Raw genomic sequence first — 21,264 nt, 5'->3', positions numbered from 1 at the left:
GCCCCTCCCCACCTCTAAAAAAAAAAAAAAAAAGTAAACTGGTATCAAATTATGTTATTTTTCATGTCTGAAAGAATATGAAAGACTGCAACTCGGGTATTTCCTCTCAGACTATAGCTTCAAATATATTTAATACTGCTTACAATTAAAATCACATGCATCTATCTGCATATATATGCATAAATCTGAAAAGAAGTACACTAAAATTATTAGCAATGGTTATTTCTGGTGGTAGAATTATGGGCAACTTTAAGTATCTTTTTGACTATTTTATTTGTATAATTTTCAATAATAAACACTATCTCACTTATATTAAAAATAACCTAAACAAAACACCAATAGAACATGAACCCCCTGAACCCCCTTTTACTGGTTCCCGGCTGTGGCTGTATGATCTTAGAGCTCTACACAGTGCCTGGCACTTAGTGGGTACTCGGTCAATATTTGCTAGATGGATGAGGTGTTAATAAAGAATAAAACTGTCACTACAAATTATGTCAAAGTATAAATTAAGAAAAGGTGAGAAATACTTAAATTTTCAAATACACTTAGGATATTTTTTTAAAAAAAAACATTAAAAGAACCTTGGATAACTTATGCTAGATTTTATTAAGGAAATATCCTTATTTTGAAGATAGTATGGTCTTTAAACCCTCCATTTACACAACAATAAAAAAAGACATTGGAACAACTCCATATTTACCATTAGCAGTTGGTCTTAAAATAACTGGTTTAGTTACTCATTTCTTCTAATTTTATTATAATTTACTTAAGTAAGCAAAATTATTCTCTAAAGAACCATATTTATTATAGTATATTTCATGTAAATTAAGTACACTATCAATCATTCTGCTAGACTACAGAAATACAATTCATTATTTTTAAACCTTTTTTCCACTTAAAACTAAAATTTTAGCAATGCAGAACTACAGTTGGCTTAAGATTAAAATACTGCTTTGCAATTTCTATTACCTTATATCACTGTCCCTAATCTAGTCTCTTCTGATTAAGGAGCTGTTCTCCTTGGCAGAATAACCCTGCAGAGATTGAACATGACACGGGACTGGATACTTGCTCTGTATAACTATCCAAGAAGAGACTTGCATGCTTCAGAATGACCAAACTCCTGGCCTCCTTTATCCCATGAAGGAAGCTGCTCAGTGAGGCTCCATGCTGACCAATTAGGTAACACAGCTTGCTGAAACGGCTTGCCACCTCCTGCAACAGCTGGACTGTACTTGCAGTGCCCAAATTTTCTGTAACAAAGTGATGATGATGATGATGACATAACCTGAAGATTCATTACCAGAATACTTTCTTATGATCAAGATTATGAATCCCCCTTTTCTAGAAATATTTAACATGCTGAGATGTACTCTCGACAATGGAATTCAAATCATCACACTGTTAAAGAAAGAAACTTCAGAGATCAGAGAATCCAGTCATTTGAGAAACTTGTTAAAAACACATACACAGGGATCCTATAGCTTCTGACTCAGTAGGCTAAGGTTAAGATCCTAGGATGGATATATTCAGAAGAAAAGTTTTCCATGTAATTCTGAAGACCAGCCAAATTTCAGAACCACTGAGCAAATCCAACTCTCCTCCAGTTTTGAAGATAAATAATCTGAAGCCAGAAAAAGGGAAGTGAGTTATCTTAATTTCACAGAACTGGTAAGTGACAGCCAGGAATTAAACCCACTTTTGTAGTTACATTTTAGTTAACATTTTCAATTTTTTGTACTGACTTCTGCTCTACTGGCCCTTGGACAACCCCAATACTTCAGTGAAGAGAGGGCAATCCCAGAATCAGACTGACCAGGTTGCTCTGAACTTTATAGAGGGTACCAGGAGATTATTTGCTTTTTCCCAGTCCAAAGTTCCTAATTTCCAGGACTTCTCTCTAAGCAGTGAGGCTGATGAGCAGACAATGTAAGAACAACATAGAAATCATGAATCAGGACAGGGAAAAGGACAATTTCACTTTTCTTTCAGACCAATCCAGGAAGCTTCCAGCTTGGACTAATGCTTTTCCCCTGCCAATCTCCTGCGGTCTTAGGCCTACCCACTGGAAGAGAATTTATAGAACAGGCACTCTGTGACATTTAAAAAGGCAAAACATATTAAAAACTAAAATAAACTGGGGTGCCTGACTGGCTCAGTCGGAAGAGCATGCGACTCCTGATCTCCAAGTCATGAGTTTGAGCCCCAGCTTGGGTGTAGAGATTACTAAAAAAAAGACTTTAAAACATAAATAAGACAATATAAAATAAACAAAGAAATTTAAAAATGCAGACAGTCCCTAACTTACAAAAGGTCACATCCTGAAAGACTATAAATTAGTTATTTGAAAAAATAAATGTTTTCCCATTATAAAAATGGGCTGACCCACACAAGCCAATGTCAACTTAATGTGGAAAAACTGATGTTTCTCATCAAGGCAGAATTTAAGTACTACAGTATTGATCTGAATTCTAAATCCTCACAGGGGGCCACAGAGTGCAGGAAAGAGAAAGAAAACTTCCTCTCCATTTTCTATGTGCAGGGCCAAACCTACAAAAACTTTTGAAATGGTGAGATCTGATCTTCAATAGCCATTTCCCCCACTTCCATTTGTATTCCTTTCTAACCTCCTGGAGACCCAGGGATCTAGTGTATCCAGACAGTAGTCCCCCTCTAGAACTACTGTAATTCATTTTCTCTGTATTATCTCTTCATCTTCGATCCCTCTTCATTGTTGACGGCAGCTAAGACAAGGAATCAGATTTAACCAATTCGTGGTAATGCTGGATAAGACCTGGACACTCTTGTCAGAGTTAAGAGACATTTGTAAATCCAAATGAATCTCTACTTGATATAATTCTAAGAACTAGAACAAAGAAAATGAAAAAGTCACGTAGTACAACATAAGATTTCTTAGGACTAGAAGTGTTGTTTTGGGGGCGCCTGGGTGGCTCAGTCGTTAAGTGTCTGCCTTCAGCTCAGGTCATGATCCCAGGGTCCTGGGATCGAGCCCCACATAGGGCTCTCTGCTCAGCGGGAAGCCTGCTTCTCCCTCTCCCGCTCCCCCTGCTTGTGTTCCCTCTCTCACTGTGTCTCTCTCTGTCAAATAAATAAATAAAATCTTTAAAAAAAAAAAAAAATGTTGTCTTGAAGTCTAACTCCTAGGATCAACTTTCCCAAAGCTGTTTCTGCTTCTCTACCATGAATATTCTGAAAGCTCCACTTCCTATTTCCACAAGGAGAAAGAGCTCTGGGAGTGGTAGAATACTCAGGGGCAGCTGGGCTCCTGACAAAGTGGAAACAGTTTGTAAGTTGTTGACTGCCTGTGTACAAAAATAAGAAAACAGAAAGAAAGAAAGAAAGAAACAAACAAACAAACATGTAACTCAAGTTTTTTTTATTTGTGACATAGGAAGAACAGATAAAATAAGAGTCCTGCCTGATAACTGAGGGAGTTGGGGGGACGTTCTACTTACCTAAACTGAGAAGAGGCCTGAGAATCTGAGATTTGATGTCACTTAGTTTTGAATAGAATCGTCTTTCTGTAGTAGCCAACTCATGGAGACTGGCAATATATCCCATAACATTTTTGTCCACCAAAGCTAGATAGCTATCTTTTCCTGCTGTCACTCTGCTTATATATCCGAGCTGAAATAGAGAAGAAAAAGATTAAGGATAAAATATAATTTACTAGCAGTAATTTGGGTGCTAAAGCTGGCTCATATCAGCTGGCAGGAGCCAAACGGAATCCTTACATTCAAGAATCTTCCAAGTTAGTTATTAAACCACTAGTAGCTTGAAATTGGCAACAGTAAAATTACCCCTCCCCCCCCCAATAAAATGGCAAACACTACAGATCAGGGTTTTTGTTTTGTTTTGTTTTAGATCTGGTTTACCAGTACAACATTGTTATATATGTATATCTGGACCTATATATTACCATTTATATCTATATTTTTATTGCTGCAATATCTTTTATTTCATATTACATGTATTTAGAACCACAGACACCCTAAATATACAAAGATCCAAATGATAGAGATACATGTCTCAGGATCCTCTTTTTATGAAACAGGATAAATGAGAGCAGAGAGGATCTCTACACTGTGTACTAGAATATCAAGGGTCTAGGAAACAACAACAAAGTACAACACAAAGGGATTTTCTTTAAAAGGGACTTTCTGTCATTTATCCATTATACCACTGAACAAAAATAATCAATGTATACACAGATCCCTATAAACCCAGCAACCAAGCTGCAGACCAAGTGGACTAATATCCATGGTAATAACAATACATACTAGAGCCCCATTCCTCTCATCAGCCTATTTCATCATTTATCTGGGCTGTGGAATCCTTCATGGGGAATGTGGAGCAAGGGCCAACAACTACAAAGAGTCGGTGAGTATGTCTGAGATAACAGCCTATATATAGGTCAGGAGCCAAATCTTGGCCAGTGTTGCCTTTAGCAAGAAAGATTTTGTGCTATACATTCATAGCTTATGCATTTAGCCAGAAAAACATGAAAGATTAAAAAAAACAATCCATCAGATATATTATCCGGTAAGAAGAAGAAATCCAGAACGTACTAGCTTTGAGGGTTAATTCCCTTACAACATACCACTCTGAGGATGTAAGTTGCTTTAATGAGAAAAAAAGAAAAAACCAAGAACAGGCCAATCGTTTAAGTTCATGAAAAAGAGACAGGAAGTAGGAAAGCAAAGAAATTCAATTCAACAAATGAAAAAGAAGGGAGTAAACAGTAATAACTAAAATGACAAGTTAACAGAGGGAAGGAATGGGAAATACAGCGCTGCTGGTGGCCTGTCAGGTCTGCCATGAGCCCACCTTGGGTCTATGTTATTTTTACTTCCCATTTACAATTAAAAATTCATCTACTCAGGGACACCTGGGTGGCTCAGTCAGTAAAGCATCTGCCTTCAGCTCAGGTCACGATCTCAGGGTCCTGGAATAGAGCCCTGTGGCTGTGGGGGTGGGGGGGGCCTGCTCAGCGGGGAATCTGCTTCTCCCTTTCCCTCTGTCTCCCTCCATCCCCCACCGCTCACACACTCTCTCTCTCAAATAAATAAATCTTCAGCAAATAAAACAAAATAAAAAATATCATCTACTCCATTTCTATTCTAATTCACCTCTGAGGGCTCCATGAATGCAGTTAGGAAACTTCATTGTGAAATGTACTTTTTAATATTCCTACATGAGGGTGTTAATACAACAAGTATTTATAAAGTACTTGCTATGAGGATACAGCAGTAAATGAGAACGCCTAAAATCTCTACTCTTAGGAATCTTATAGTTGAGAACAGAAAATAGACCCAAAAAAGTAAATTATATAGTGTATTAGATGGTGACGTGCACTATGGATAGAAATAAGTCAAGAAAAGGAGATAAGGAGTAAAGGGGGATGGGAAGGGCTGCAATTTTAAATACAGTAGACAAAGATACTTAATAATAGGTATACATACAAATAATAACAAAAACAAGACTGTTCATGTGTTACAGAGGCCTTAGGATCCAATTCTTGTTCACCTTACTACAGGAGAGAAGTACTGGAGTCTTAGTACCACTGTGATTCTCTGGAAGATTGTCACCTTCTGCAGGGTCCTGTCGGCCACTGTAATATAACCCAGGCTGGAAGTCTTCTGTATCCACTAAAAACAGGGAATAATCCTGGCCTGCAGCTACACTCCAGACTCCATTTTCACTGCTCACCTGTAATGACAGCAAGATATTGTCTGTCCAAGACGAAAGAAAGAATTAAACAGAAATTCGGATCCACCAGAACAGAAATGTTAGGTTACTTAAACAGATGTGGTGCAAAGTCACTCATACCTCAAAAGGGCAAAACTCACCCACTAATGGGTCCGATCAACTGCAGCACAGATGCAGATATAAGAAGGAATCTTGTGTTCAGCTTTTAAATTTAGAACTGGATCGTTTTTATAAAAATCTGAAAAACTGGGCTTTAAAACGGAAAAACCATAGGTCTAATTTTTTAATAGTTATTTTTGGAAGTCTCTACAGGACTTAGGCTGTACTACAATCAGGAAACACAGAAACTTCTAGAGCCCTATTCTGACAGCTGGGACACAGCGTTGTCCATACATATTCGACTGTGTGCACAAAAATCAAGATGGAAAGAAAAAAATCTAACATGGCAAAATTCCATTCTAGCCAACTAGACTCTTGGGTGCGAAAATTCAGTTTTCCCACTTGGAACTCACTACCTCTCCGATGTGGCTTCACTGTACCAAGTCCCAGGCTGTTGAAACAGGCAAGACCCCTTAGAAGCCCATCTGCAGGGATCCCCCCGACCAGTGGTTCTCAACAAGCAGTCTTTGCAGCAGCAGCAATCACCCACAAATATTAGAAAGGCAAACTCTCAGGCCACAGCGCTACTGGGGGTGAAGCAATCTGGTTTGACAAGTTCTCCAGGTGATGCTGATGTGTGCAAAAGTTTAAGAACCACTGCCTTAAACCAATGGTTTTCAATCCTCAGGATTCCACGTAGCGATTCAGGAAACACCATGGAAAGGCAGGTGTCAGGGCTCTGCCCCTATCCCACTCCATCCTTCAACTAAAGTAGTTCCATGTTTATCCGTTTTGTGTATGGGATTACACATAAGATTTCATTTGAAGAAAGTGTTCTGCTATGAAAACTACTGCCCCAACCTCCAGCCCCAGCTTTAGCTATGACTTCCACACTGATAAGCAAAAACCCTCTTATCTGTTATTCTTTGTGTCTAGACAGGCTCCAAATCCTAGGTGATTAGATGATTGTGTGAGTGTGTGTGCATGTCTCCCTACTTTATAGCTAGTCCTTTCTGGCATGACATTTATCTTCTCAAATTCAGGCTCTCCAAATAACTGGCTTCCTGTTAATTTTGTAAAGAATGGATTAAAATTTTTGCAGGAGACAAAAGTCTTATTAGTCTCCATCAAAACTAATTCAGATCTCATTCTACCTTGACTTTTAATTCACAGATTAATTAAAATGACATCAGAATGTTTTTCTCATTCTTCCCCCAAATAAAAAAACCAAAATCCCGATGCTGTAATTTTTATATGTACAGTTAATGAATAATGAAACTAAAATCTTATTCTCTTTTGTCTGACTGTACAATGTTACATAAAAACTTGATTTTCCAAGGTCTCCATTCTAAGTTACAGAAATTTCCTTGGTAAGAATAAATGTACATTCAATTTCATTGAGGTGAAAAACAAGGAATGATGATTTACCGTATTTTTTTGTTACATAATATCAGTAATTGAATAGCTTACCACTGAAATGCTCCATAGGGAAAACATTTAAGATTGGAACTAGAAAGTAGTAACTGTTGCCTAATGTTTTATTTAAGTCTTCCCTCTCAGTGAAATGAAGTTCACTGGAAGGAAAGGCAGCATGTGCAAGTCTTATGAAGCAATGGATCACAGTGCACTCTGAAAACATGCATTACTGCAATATGTATTATCTGGAGTTTATATGTGAATCATGTTCCTGAACTTGAGGTAACCACCTTTTTTTAGGCTCTGTTGCTCTCAGTGGAGGGAGCATGTATTGGGCTGGGTTGATAGAATCAAACTACAAATGGATGAGCTCCATATTCCATTCTGTTAGGCTAACACCATGTGTACTGCCCCCGTCCTCTACCCTCCAAAAAACCAAACAAATCTCGTATAAGGAGTTAATACTATTGATGAAAATTTAGTATTTCCACAGAGTTTTGGAGCAAAAAAAAAGATTGATAAACAGTCCTCTAGAATCACATCAAAGGGACTAGAAGCCACCAACCTCTGAAAAGCATTACATAAACTAAAACCAATTTATATGACAGTGAAGAAATCATTTACACTTTTAGCTTCACTACAATGAAAAGATTTACAAAAAGGTTTTACTATTATGACTATGTATGTAAAAAACAACAAAAGCCAAGAATAATAATAATAATAATACCACCACCAAATAATGTTATGCAAAAGTCAAACTTAAGTGAAAAGTCAGAGTAGGCATTATTTGGTGGTATAAAGCTCAGAAGTCAGCATCACAGTCCTAGAAACGTTTGTTTTAAAAGAACGTTTTCATTTTTATTTAAAAAAAAAAAGACAAAGGACTATGAATAGTCAATGAACAATGGAAGCTAAGAACAAAAGAAATACAAACATATTTTTAAAAAGAACATTTAGCTTGAAAATAAGGGGCTTCATGGCTTTTTTAAGTACACCAAAACGAATTTAGATTACAAATAAAGAATTCTACTAATTTTTCAAACACAAAATGGAGAAATATAAAGTGCTATAACTTAGAATTCTGAAATAAGTTGCTATAAAAATCATCAAGTTCTCAAAAGTACCTTTGCAAGACGAGGAACTGTTGTTGGAAAATCATAATGCCCAAGTTGACCAAAGGTATTGCTACCCCATGAGTAAACCTATTAGAAAATCATAGGAAAGTAGGTAAAAGTTGTGAATCTGACTGCATGTCATTTCTGAACGTCTATAACATGAACATATATAAGTGTATATATATATATGTACACACACGCACCAATAGTTACATATAGATTACTTACACTCTTATAATAAAATACTGAGAAAATTCATCTTTAAACTAGACCAGAGATAATGAGCAAACAGTACATGGGAAGAGAGAGTCCAAGAGTTAACAATAACTAACCTTTCCCAGGTGTTTACTACCTACCAAGCATTGTTCTTGACAATTTCTTTGTATTAATTAATGTTTAATTCTCATGACAATCCTTTCTTTACAGATAAGGAAACTGGCTCAGAGAAGTCACAAATTTTAAGTGGCAGAGCCAGGATATAATCCCAGGAATTATCCTATACTGCCTCTTACAAAGAAAGTGATAAAAAAGAAAGGTAAGTGCTATAAAGAAAAGTTAATCATGATTCTTTTTCTGTAGACAGGAGTACCGTGAAATGACTAGAACATCTTTTCATATATGAAGAGTTGTTGTAGGAGAAATCCAAGTACCTATGCTCCACTACAGACAAAAGAAACTAGATGACCGTGACTATGCTTAATGACAATGGTTGTTTCTTCTGGTTTAAAAAGCAATTCATGGTCACTGTACAAGACTGTCACAGAACAAAGAAATGAAAAGAAAGTGAAAACAACTGATGAACTGATCACTTAGAGACAAATGCTGTTTTGTTTTGGGAACATACATATACATGCTTCTAGAAATTTTAATGTCTATGGTATATAATGTAGACACAAAATGTAAAGCAAAATGGGACTATAGTATTTAATGTTGTATTGTGAACTGATGTTTTTCTTTAATGCTATTCCTTGACATTTTTCAATGTTGATAAGTACCGAGCTACAACTTTATTTATTTATTTAAGAAAGAGAGAGCATGCAAGCAGGAGGAGGTGCAGAGGGGGAGGGAGAGAGAATCTCAGGCAGATTCGGCATCAAGTGCAGAGCCAGACACAGGGCTCGATCTCACGACCCTGACATCATGAACTGAGCTGAAATGAGGACTCAGACAATTAACCAACTGAGCCACCCAGTAGCCCAACCTACAACATCATTTAGAGTAACTACACAGAACTCTATTGTGGGTGTAGTTTAATAAATTACCTAATGAAGTAACCATATTTATCATTTCTAATTCTTTAATAAAAAATATTGAAAATCCTTGAATATACATATTTGTTTATCTATTTATTTCCTTAGAATAAATTCCTAGGCAAAGAACTCTGGGTCCATGAATCTGCACGTTCTGATTTTTGATACGTACTGACAAACTGTCTTCCAGCACGGTCCAATGTACATTTCCTACCAGCACCATATCTTTTCCCTACACCCTCACCAGCAACCAGTATTAAATGGGATGGGATCCTCGCTCATCGGGTAAGTGAGAAAATATTTTACTGTTGTTTTTGTTTTTGTTGTTGTTGTTGTTTTTTAAAGATTTTATTTATTTGACAGAGAGAGACACAGCAAGAGAGGGAACACAAGCGTGGGGGGGGGGGGGCGGGAGGGAGAAGCAGGCTTTCCACTGAGCAGGGAGCCCGATGTAGGGCTCAATCCCAGGACCCTGGGATCATGACCTGAGCCGAAGGCAGACGATTAAGGACTGAGCCACCCAGGCGCCCCTTTACTGTTTTCATTTATATTTGTTTACTAAGTGGCTGACCATCTTCTCATTCATTGCTGGCCATTTCTAGCTCTTCTTTTATGAATGGAATATAAGTATTCTTTGACAATTTTGCTTTAGTATCAGGTAGTAACACTTTATCATATATGTCACCAATGTTTTTTCCCAGCTTGTTATGTATTTTAATTTTGTGTGTGGTGTTTTTTGCTATTTATGAGCATTTAATTATTAGGTTGACAAACATATCTTTACTTTCTAATTTCTGGTTTTGACATCATGTCCTTTTCTACTCCTAAGGTTATTGAAAAAAAAAAAAAGAAAAGAAAGAAAACCTAAATTTGTTCTTACACATGGAAGGTTTTATTTTTTAACATTACATCTTTAATCCATCCAGAAGTAGAATATGTGAAGTTACCATAATTTTCTTCTGCAAATAAGAAGCCAAGGTTCCAACAGTATTTATTGAATATTCAGTCTTATTTCCCCAACTGATTTGAAATGCCCACTTTTATCATATACTAAATTCTCATATATACTTGGGTCTATTTCTAGTCCACAGGTATATTTCTATCTCACTCATCTGTTTGTAGTCTGATAATATATTTTATAAGGCAAATTCTCACCCTTCGTCTCTATTCTTTTTCAGTATTGATGTGTCTCACCTCCTATATTTATTCTCCTGGAATAGTTTTGGGATCATTTTATCAAGTTGTAAATCTTACATTGGAATATTTTGGGGGCTGTACTGAATTTATACTGAACTGAGAAAAATGGCATTTTTGCAACATTGACTTTTCATCTAAAAATAAAATCTCAGGGGGTGCCTGGGTGGCTCAGTCAGTTGAGCGGCCAACTCTTGATTTCAGCTCAGGTTATGATCTCAGGGTCGTGAGATTAAGGCCTACATCAGGCTTACGCTCAGTGTGGAATCTGCTAGTCCCTCTCCCTCTGCTCCATCCCCCCACTCGTGGGCTCTCTCTCACTCTAAGATAAATAAAATCTTTAAATAAAAATAAAATAATGAAATAAAATAAAAACAAAATCTCTGAGTGCCTGGGACAGCTCAGTTGATCAAGCGTCTGACTCTTGATTTTGGCTCAGGTCGTGATCTCGGGGTTGTGAGATCAAGCCCCGCACTGGGCTCCAAGCTGGGCGTGGAGCCTGCTTGAGATTCTCTCTCCCTCTCCTTCTACCCCTCACCCTCGCCTCCTGCCCCGCTTTCTCTCAAAAATTAAAAAAATGTTTAAAAATTTAAAAAATAAAATCTCTTTCCCTTTATTCTTCTTTTTTTATAACCTACTAGAAGAGTTCATGAGTTTGTATCATATGGGCTTACACACTTCCTATTAAAAATACTCCTATTTTCCTACTACTTTTGTTGCCACTGTGAACAGCTTTTTTCCCTAAGTATGTTTTTTGTTTTACCTTATGTATATAAAAAGCTAGCAATTTTTATGCTTATTTTGTAACTGACCATCTTCCTAATCTCTTACTTTTAAGGCTTTTAAATGATTCACTGTGTTAATAATAATAAATTATCCTTTTCTAATATTTACATTTATTTATTTGAGCTATATTAGTTTTTTTGCTAGTCTAATATGTGAAATTTAAAATACTTATAGGGTTCAGATTTCTTTATTGACTTTTCCTAAAAAGATTAAAGGATTGATGAAGAATCATTATATGAATATATTTAAAAACAACTTAGGGACACCTGGCGGCTGGGTCAGTCCATAGAGCATGCGACTCCTGATCTAGGGGTTGTGAATGCGAGCCCTACATTGAGTGTAGAGATTATATAAAAATAAAATCTTAAAAAAAAAAACAAAACTTAAAACTATGTATTTGGATGTATGATGTATATAAAATTTATCTATCTTGGTGTGGTTTTAAGTTTTTCTGGATTCTGGAGGTCACTTGCGGGTCCCACAATTTTAAGAAAAATACCTTTTGTTTTCTTAATGTCTTATTTATAGATTTTTCATCAAAAACAAAAATTCATCAATACAAAAAAAATCATCAATATCCTAGAAAATCTTGAATTCTATTTTTCGATAAGAGCACATTATAGAAACCTTGTTAGGTAGACCAGTGTTGATTCAAATCCTACTATCACATGTGTAACTTTACACAAGTTACAAATTTTCTCTAACCCTCCCTTTCGTCATCTGTAAAATGGAAATAATACAATGTAAAATATTAGCAAGATCAAATGAAGTATGGTATTATTGCCTGACACACAGCAGACACTCAAAAAATGAAGATCGAATTTGGTCATGTTAACCTTCCACAAAATTAATATCAGCTTTTAACGGTTTGTCTCCTACCTGGGATTTCGCAGTAAGTGCAAGAGAATGGTAACCACCTGCCTCCAGATAGATTACTTCTTTACCATCCAGACATTTTACACACAGTGGCTGAAGCCTAAAGAAAAACATATACACACAAACGCAAAGAAAGAAGGCTCAGCAAGAATCATGACCTTTTTCAAATTACAGAGCAAGTGCTTTCAAGTAAAGATAAACATTTCAAAAGAAAACACTAAAATAAAAATATTAAATATATGTTCAATTTACTCCTAAATATTGTAAGTAATTTTGGATGGTTTTAATTTAATCTTTGTCCATCAGTCATTAATTAACAACCATAATTCAGAATCTGTTAAGAATCAAAAACTACTAAATGTTTCGTTATGGCAGAGTATACTTAGGACACAATGAAATATAAAACCATAGAGGTTTTGTTTGTTTAATACTACAGTTGCCTTCACTTTGCTAAGATTAGAGACATTTACATTAACTGGCTGTTTTGGATAATCATTCCATTTACACACCTTCACAAATATCTAATCTGTTAATATGAGTTCTTAAACAAAACAACAGTTTTTCCTTGATGTACATTAATGGTTTAATATTGCTATTATAGTTATTTTGGCAGCCACAGAAGGACATCTTTCAGGTTAAAAAAAAAATTGTTGGCTTTTTTTTTTTAAGTTAAAAATTTCAGTTTTATTTAAGTTTCCCAATGAAATACAATCTTATCCCAAACATCCCTTTCTGTTCCAAGATGAATATACATCAAAGAAGAGATGGAAAGGTACACCACAGATACTTAAGTCCTTTATTATTAGGTACAAATTCAAGGCTAATATGACAGGTCTGTTTGTTTGTTTGTTTAATCCACGTTAATGATATATAATAATCTGGAGCTAGGAAGGACCATATTTCCTCTCTGAGGAAATGATATAGAGTTCTTCACAGGAGAGAGATTTATTTGTTAAAGCCAACTCCTAATAGTGAACACAGGCAGCACTCACCTAGGCAGAACATCACCATGTCCCAGCTGTCCTTCCTTCCCTTTCCCCCAGGTCCACACCTCTGTTCTCAGAGAAGGCAGGAGTGCATCTGCTTCTCCACTGTATGTAGGAGTCAGAACCACTGTCCGTGTTTTTACCCGTGCAGCTTTTCTTAAGAGCCTGGGGGAAACTGAAAACAAACCAGAGATGGAGTGAGGGAGCAGATGGGTGGGTAAAAAAGATATCATTTTGACCAACTGTTGATTTTCAAAGAAATACACTAACATGGTATTTGTGAAGCATATTCTATAGGTTCTCTGCAAAAATGGGGATTTAATAGTGAGATGAGTTTGGTAAATGCTGCCTACTACATTCTATCCACTATACTATCTGCCCTGTAGATTCACACACACATTATTAGCATGCCAAAGGCCCTGACAAGTCCTACAATTAAAAGGCCTGTTTAGATTTGTTTAACTCAGCCCCACTTCCAAGCGTTTGGCCACAGAATCCCTTTCTGTATAACATACATGTTATATAGAATGTTGGGAACTTGCATTCTACAGAATATGCTTAATAAAATACTACACTAAGGCTGACAAATATTTTTCCCATTTCAAAGCAGAGTTAAAAGTTAAGCCTCTCCAAGTTAAGGTCTAAGTTCAAACATATTTTAAATATTATAATAAAGGACTTATTTTAAATATAAAATTTTCAAGTTTCTATGGTGGGGAAAAAGATTATGAATGGGAAGTACTAAATAACTTTTGAATTTTGCCTACCTATTTCAAATTATTTTATAAAGGACTTAAACAATGTTTTAAAAAATCTTTTAGGGGCACCTGGGTGGCTCAGTCGTTAAGTGTCTGCCTTCAGCTCAGGTCATGATCCCAGGGTCCTGGGATCGAGCCCTACATCGGGCTCCCTGCTCAGCAGGAAGCCTGCTTCTCCCTCTCCCACTCCCCCTGCTTGTGTTCCTGCTCTTGCTATCTCTCCCTCTCTGTCAAATAAATAAATAAAATTTTTAAAAATAAATAAAAAATCTTTTATAATCTCTTATAATATTCAAAATTATAATAATGGCATACAAACACTATGTAAATCTTGTACACTGATTTGGTGGCAGGATATGTTTTGAAGAAAATCACTGAATGTCACTAAGTGAAGACTTGGTCATTAACTTGAGGGTACAAAAAGGTGATCATCACTGGCTACAATCAACATCTTTTCTGGTAAATGTGCCATCCATTTGTACACACAGACACTTAAACCTACTTGAAGCTCTCTCAAAGATGTATTTTAGGTAATTTTAAAATAGAGACAGAAAAAGTGCACGTAAAATCTTTCTAAAGATACTTTAGGTCACTAAGTAAAATTTAACCAAAGGAAAAAGGTCTATTAGTGGGATTGCGTATTTCAAAGACCTAATGACATGACAAAAATCGATATTCCACATTTGTGGTTCCAGGAGATCTCAAATATATTTATGCTGCAAATATGAAAGGACATTTCAGAATAAGACAATTTTGGCACAAAGTTCTCCTTCAGACTTAATAGAATCCGTGGGCTTTCTTTTTATGAACACACACACACACACACACACACACACACACCCAATCAGGACTAAGGGTTTTATTTGTGAGCTGAAAATCTAGTGGCAATGACAATTAGAAGGCATGATAACAGAAGTACTCAGTGACACAACAGTGCCATAAGTAAGTAGAAGTGCAAGGTAGGATTCCTAATTTTAGAGCTTTGCACAAAATGGTGTAAACTGGGGGCTGGTAACCTAGACCATAGGTCAAATAGAGCCCACTGACTGTTTTGGTAAGTAAAGTTTTATAGGAATATACGGCCTTGCTCACATATGTTTTACTTATGGCTACTTTTAAGCAACAATGGCAAAGTTGAGTAGTTATATAAGAGAGACCGTATGGCCCGCAAATCATAAAATATTTCTCTTTCACTCTTTACAGAAAAAGTTTACCAACTCCTGGTCTAAATCCACTGCTGCTCAAACTTTAATGTGCACACTAGTCACCTGGGGATCTTGGCATAATGCATATTCCAATTCAGTAAGTTTGGAGTGAAGCCTGAGATCCTGCATTTCTAACAAATTCCCAGATGCTGCTGTTGTTTCTGGTCTGCAGGTCACATTTTGAGAACAAAAGTCTAGATGACTGAGATTCCTGAACCAACTGAGAAAGGCTGAAGACCCAACTGGGTAACAGTCTTAATATTCTAAGAAGTTTGTTGCTAATTGTATCAGAAAATGAACTTTCCTCTTCTTGAAGTTTAAGATTATCTCCACTCTCAGGTCAAATACAGTAAATCCCCCACTTAACAATAGTCACATCTGCAACTTCATCTCTCTGGACTACAGGCCCCAACTAGGACATAAGGAGGCTGTCGCTACATTCCAGAACAATAAAATAAGATTCACAGTAAGGTTCAGAAGCAGAAGCAGACATCACAAAAAAGTTACATTCTACAGTTATTTTTAAAGCAGAGAAATATGTAACTTTCTTTTAAAACCACCCAAATCACCAAAATCAAATAAATGTTGACATTCGAATAGGTCAGCATTAGCAATTAGGAAAGCTACTTATTATCATATAGCACATGATGTCAGGAGCATTCTGGATTTACCAAGAGTCAATTCACCTGGCTATTTCCTTACCTTGGGACAACAAGCCAGGGAGGGAGAGTCTTCGGCTGCCTCCCTCTGATTCCTCTTCTCGGATATCCACAAGACTTGAACTCTTCTTTCCTTGCATTGATTCCTGTTTAACCTGTTCTTCTCTGCTATCTTTCAGACCTTCGGGGCCTATGGAACTACTGCCTGCCTGAGTTCCAGGTTCACAAGGGGCTGTACTATAAAAGTTCATAACTTTCTTAAGAGACAAGGCCCCAGCTTCATATGTAGCAGCCACTCTCACACCAACAGCAGATGCACAAGAGACTACTAGGCTGTTTAGGGCTGAGGTGCTTGTGGTTGGTGGGCTGAGAAGATTGGGAACTGCTTCTTCTACAAGAGGCTAAAATATACACACATAAAAAAGTATATAAAAATATAATCCCTTATACAACAAGCACTCAATAAAGTTTAACAAAAACCATCACTATTTACAAATACAAGAATCTAAAACAAAGGTCTCTATCTTCAACTTAAAGGTATCCGCTCTTGGTACTGGATTTAACATATCATACAGAAATGAGTACTCAAACTACAGCTCCTTATCAAAAGTACTTCCTTTTGTTTGAGTGTTGTGTTTTTCCATGCTATTCAAACATAAGCCCCAGCTGCTTTAATAAAATTAAGCACAGGAGGGGAGTGGGGAGGAAAGGTCTGGAAAACATAGCGTTTAATATTAGGTGCACTGTGACAGCCCTGGATATAAGGTTGAAAAGGTTAACAATACATAAAAAAAATAAATAAATAAAAGTAATATTATTGATCGCTTTTAGGAAAATTTACAGATTACTACTAAAATACCAGGAAAAAAAAATACATCTAAAAACGGCTTTTCCTAAAATGTTTTATAAATGGTAATTTAGATTATCGTATATACAGGCAGAAAAGTAAGTTATACCTCTGGCCTATAATTATGGATAGGCATGGGCAGTATATAACTGTCCCCAAGTTATGTTCTTAAGTTCAAGTCCTTCCGCTGCCTCATGAATGTGTTATTTTCCATGATCCATGGGCTATGTAAGCTGAAGGATTACTTTTGCTCTCATTATGATAGAGTAAATGTGGTAGGTTAATAATTAAACATTTGGGACCAATGTTCTTTGTGTTATTCAGAGCTGTATTTAAAAGTCAAGCTAAAGTTTTCTAATATCTTAGTAAAAAAATCAGTTGAAACTTACTCTGAGCAGTCAAGCACCACTGTTTAAAGGAAAGTCATGAAATGTAACTATTAAAAACACAAAAAGAGCTTTTAGCTTAGCATAAGTCACTACGAAAAATCTGCTTCCTATGCTGTCCAAAGATCTCAAAGGGTATATATACTTTCCTTAATTTGTCATGAATTGAAAGCTAAATGAAAACAAATTTTTTAACATTGACTTCTGATTCTCTTAAAGAAAATAATTCCCGTTTCCTGCACAGTACCTGGATTGTAGAGGTACTCAATACATTCTGTTGAATTAAATACTAAATTCAGAGAAGCAAATGAGTCTTTAATTAAAATATTCACAAAAACAAATAAACCATATCAAGCAAAAGATAAATACAAAGCCTATTAATTCCTTGGTGATACAGTTCCCTGATAACTTGTTGAGAAGAATTAACATCACTATTTTCACCCTTTGTGTATAAAGGCTCATAACAGAAACAGCAATGGTATTTACGGGTCAATATTTTAGGGCGTTCTTACCAACAGATAAGAGGAAAGTCACAAAATTCTACCTTCAATAAACTTTAAATTATTGTTCTTTCTGGCTGCTTTACCTAATTATGTTTAACAACACATAAATAAATCAACAAAACAAAAATACATAGCCAGCAATTTTGATGAAAGACATAATTTTAGGAGTCCCGGTCAACCAATAATAAAATTCAACTGGGAGATATAGGCTTCATTGCCAATATTATGGTTTATTTCACAAAAATGAGATACTCTTTCTGTTGTTTCTGGCCAGAGGAGAAAAAACTTGTCCTAGGCTGTATAAATTCCTAGTGAATTAGCTGTCTGATTGAGACACTATTTACAAAAACTGAATTAAATTTAGTATAAACAGACATTGCCAAAATTAGTATAGGCAACAAAAAAATTTACATGTTTAACAAAATAAATCCAAAGGAAAATGCAATTTCAATGACAATTATTTAATCATCAAATAACTGTATACAATAAATTTTTAACTTCAAATTTAATAAATTAGCAGAATGACTTCTAAAAGTCAAAGTCCAAATTTTTTATAAGCATGTTCAAGTCTAAGAATGTTTTATGTGCATTCCTATTAAATCATTACTTTTGTTTTTAGATTTTAGTAGTATCTTTCTCCAAACAGCTTATTCTTAATTAAAAAAAAAAATCAGATATCCACAAGGTTCAATGAGTAAACTGTGAAATAAAAACTATTTCTAAAAATATCTCTAAGCCATGTTCTCATCCTGACAGACTGAAGAACAAGAATAAAGAATCAAGAAGTATATGGTTTCAAAAACCTGAAAAAAACACCACAGGACAGTTCTTTTATGACTAGAGGCTTTTGTTTTGTTTTTCTTCTCTTAGAGTTTTGGTAAAAGCAAAACTGAAAGGCTTACATGAAGAGTAAAAAAACAAATTATCCTTTTAAAACAATTTGTTTAATCAGGGAGACTCAAACTTTACTGTATGCTACTGGTAACAGCTTTTCTCCATTTACAAGTTTTTAAAATTAGAGTAGTTTAAATGAGATGAAGAAAACACTAATCCCCTGTCCCACAACAAAGCCCTCTAAGGACCATAGGTATAAGCTGAAAAAAATTCAAACAATATATAACACCAGGAGGTTTTTTTTAAGGTCTGCCTACAACTGAGGGATTCACCACATAGCAACCTCCCCTGATAAAAAAGGAAAGGACTACTCTCTACGGAATCTGGAGTCGTACAAATACAGGTGCGACGAATCTTTGTGAATGTATAGTTATATTAAAAGTATTCAGGGGAAAAAAAAAAAACCCACAGTATTCAGGAGCCTACCAAAATTTAGTACATTTCGTCATGGGAGGAAAAGCACTAGAAAAAATAAATGAGATTTTGCTACTTATGAAAGAAGCCCAGCATGACATCTTTCAACATCTTAAAGGGCAGAATTTGAACATAAAGAGTAATTTTGATTTAATCCAGGTTTTCCCTTATCTAGGATTGCATGATAAAAGAGATTTAAAGTCAAACTCAAGACTTAAGCATTTTAAAGTTGCTAAAGAAAAACTCCTAACTCCAGAAACACCTTTATATTATAAAATTTAGCAGGTACCTGAGATGGCATTGGCTTTTCGCCGTTCTCTGAGTTCTCTCTTACTGAATGATCTGACAGTTTTTGCATGTATTCATTTACTGCCTGAGTATCAGGGTACGATGGCACATTTCTGGCAGAAGAAACTTCAGTTGTTCCCACGATGTCTTGTTGGGAGGGAATGGCATCACCACCTGTGGTCTGAACATTTCCAACGTTCGTGTCAGTAGCAACAGGCAGATCATTTTCTCCAAGCGTGTGCTCGAATACTTCTCCCTGACTGTCAAGGGTTTCAGTGGAGGGGCTGATGGCAGTGCCGGCCTGGTTCTCTGCCTGGGATTCTGACAGTGTCACACCTAATGGGCAACAATGACTGTCTGATATAATCACATGGTCTTCTTTGTCAGTCATCGTAATTAGGAGTTGGCTGCACTGGTTGCATCTTTCCGGGACTGGCTTCAGATCCTGGGAAGGGAGGCACTGTACGAGTGCTAAGCTGTGGAACGCACCACAGGCAACCTGTAGCACTACTCGCCCGGCAAGATGTTCCACCTTTTGTGGCTTTGTCACCGGGAAGGCGGTGGTAATGAGACCCAACTGACAACCAGTACCCCATGCCCAAATCTCTCTGCTTAATGACAATGCCAGTGTGTGCTCCTCACCACATGCCAACTGCAAAATCCTGACGGCTAACAAAGAACTGGTCTCAGAATCAGAAATGCTGACAGGATTCGGTTCTGGAACATACTGCTGGTTAGCTACTGCACACTGGCCTGCAGAGTTCTCCCCCCACATGTACGCTATGCCACTTTCTGTCACTGCTCCACTGTGGAAACTCCCTGATGCCACAGTAACAACATATTGCCCAACCAGGGCATTTTCTAGAATGGGGCTACTCGGACAAATCTCTGCTGGTTCACTTCTCCAGGGAAGAGTCCCAAAGCTGTAGACCTCACCATCTGAAGGTTAAAAAAAAAAAAGAAGGGGGTTAGTGAATTAACTGGAAATCTCATCAGCAAATTTTCGGCCCCTCTAGGTTAACAAAATAGGGCTGTTTTTTGCTTTGTTTTTAATTTTCAAAAGTGCAGTTGTAGAGATTTTGGTTCAAGCATATAATATCCCACGTTTATTCGTCTTTTAACAAATATCATCTTTTAATATTCTGAAAAATAGTGAGAATTTCTACCAACTACAGGAGGCTACTTTCAAATGGAGGGTTATTGCTCCTTTCCTTCAGCCTCATCCTACAAAGTCCTACATGGATCCACTAGTAATGGCTATCATTGTAGGCTATTACAGATGGCAGATTCCGAGTGTTCAGAGCAAAGTAATGACCATGATAAGATAAAATGAGCAGAGGATAAAATAGATACATTCGCTAACATCTAGAACATTCACTGCTACTTCAATAAGTCAGAGCAGCAGAAAATTATGCAGAAGCATAAAGATATTAGCGATTCATTCTGGCCAAAACTAAGAAATCAGCTTTATACTTCCAGGTTCTAAGAAAGCACCAGTGTTCTAGATGCTGTCTTCATGACATGCACAATATTATGTATCATTTTAAATGTTATATATAATATATATTGTGTACTATATAGCATTCCTGATGTGCCATTTGTTTAAAAAGCAAATCATCACAACGAAACCAACAAAGCAAAAAAACCAACAAAAGCTATGATGGCTAGCTTTAGAATGAAGGGCAACTGGCTGGCTTTAGAAGTAAAACAAAAGGCGCCAGTGAGCTGGGCACATGACTGATAAGGACCTGTTTCTGTCCAGCTGTGCTATCAAGTCATAATCTCATGCAGTACTGTGGTAGTTTGGGGGCATGTGCATATGACCTGTGCTAGCTAAAAAAACTCAAATGGAACA

The 21,264-nt window shown here is 36.5% G+C and overlaps 1 protein-coding gene across 6 annotated transcripts in view; it reads right to left on the bottom strand.

Moving 5' to 3' along the window:
• ALS2 (alsin Rho guanine nucleotide exchange factor ALS2) overlaps positions 1-21,264 on the bottom strand; it is a 74,234-nt gene that overhangs the window by 35,576 nt on the left and 17,394 nt on the right. For 5 of the 6 annotated variants that reach the window (XR_014143931.1, XM_081815337.1, XM_081815334.1 and 2 more), the window contains exons 4-11: positions 19,411-20,348; positions 16,121-16,478; positions 13,462-13,630; positions 12,473-12,569; positions 8,373-8,450; positions 5,551-5,733; positions 3,480-3,651; positions 1,076-1,256 (exon numbers count right to left, since the gene is read on the bottom strand). Coding sequence is in view for 5 of the 6 variants with exons in the window: in XM_081815337.1 (XP_081671463.1) it covers positions 1,076-1,256; positions 3,480-3,651; positions 5,551-5,733; positions 8,373-8,450; positions 12,473-12,569; positions 13,462-13,630; positions 16,121-16,478; positions 19,411-20,348 (2,176 nt within the window). In the remaining variant the exon portion in view is untranslated. The remainder of the gene's footprint in view (positions 1-1,075; positions 1,257-3,479; positions 3,652-5,550; positions 5,734-8,372; positions 8,451-12,472; positions 12,570-13,461; positions 13,631-16,120; positions 16,479-19,410; positions 20,349-21,264) is intronic. The other variant, XM_081815338.1, reaches the window with a different exon arrangement.

Source organism: Leptonychotes weddellii, chromosome 3 (assembly GCF_054177405.1).
Source record: "Leptonychotes weddellii isolate Sample4059 chromosome 3, ASM5417740v2, whole genome shotgun sequence".
Lineage (NCBI taxonomy): Eukaryota > Metazoa > Chordata > Mammalia > Carnivora > Phocidae > Leptonychotes > Leptonychotes weddellii.
This window is presented reverse-complemented; position numbering and strand designations above follow the sequence as displayed.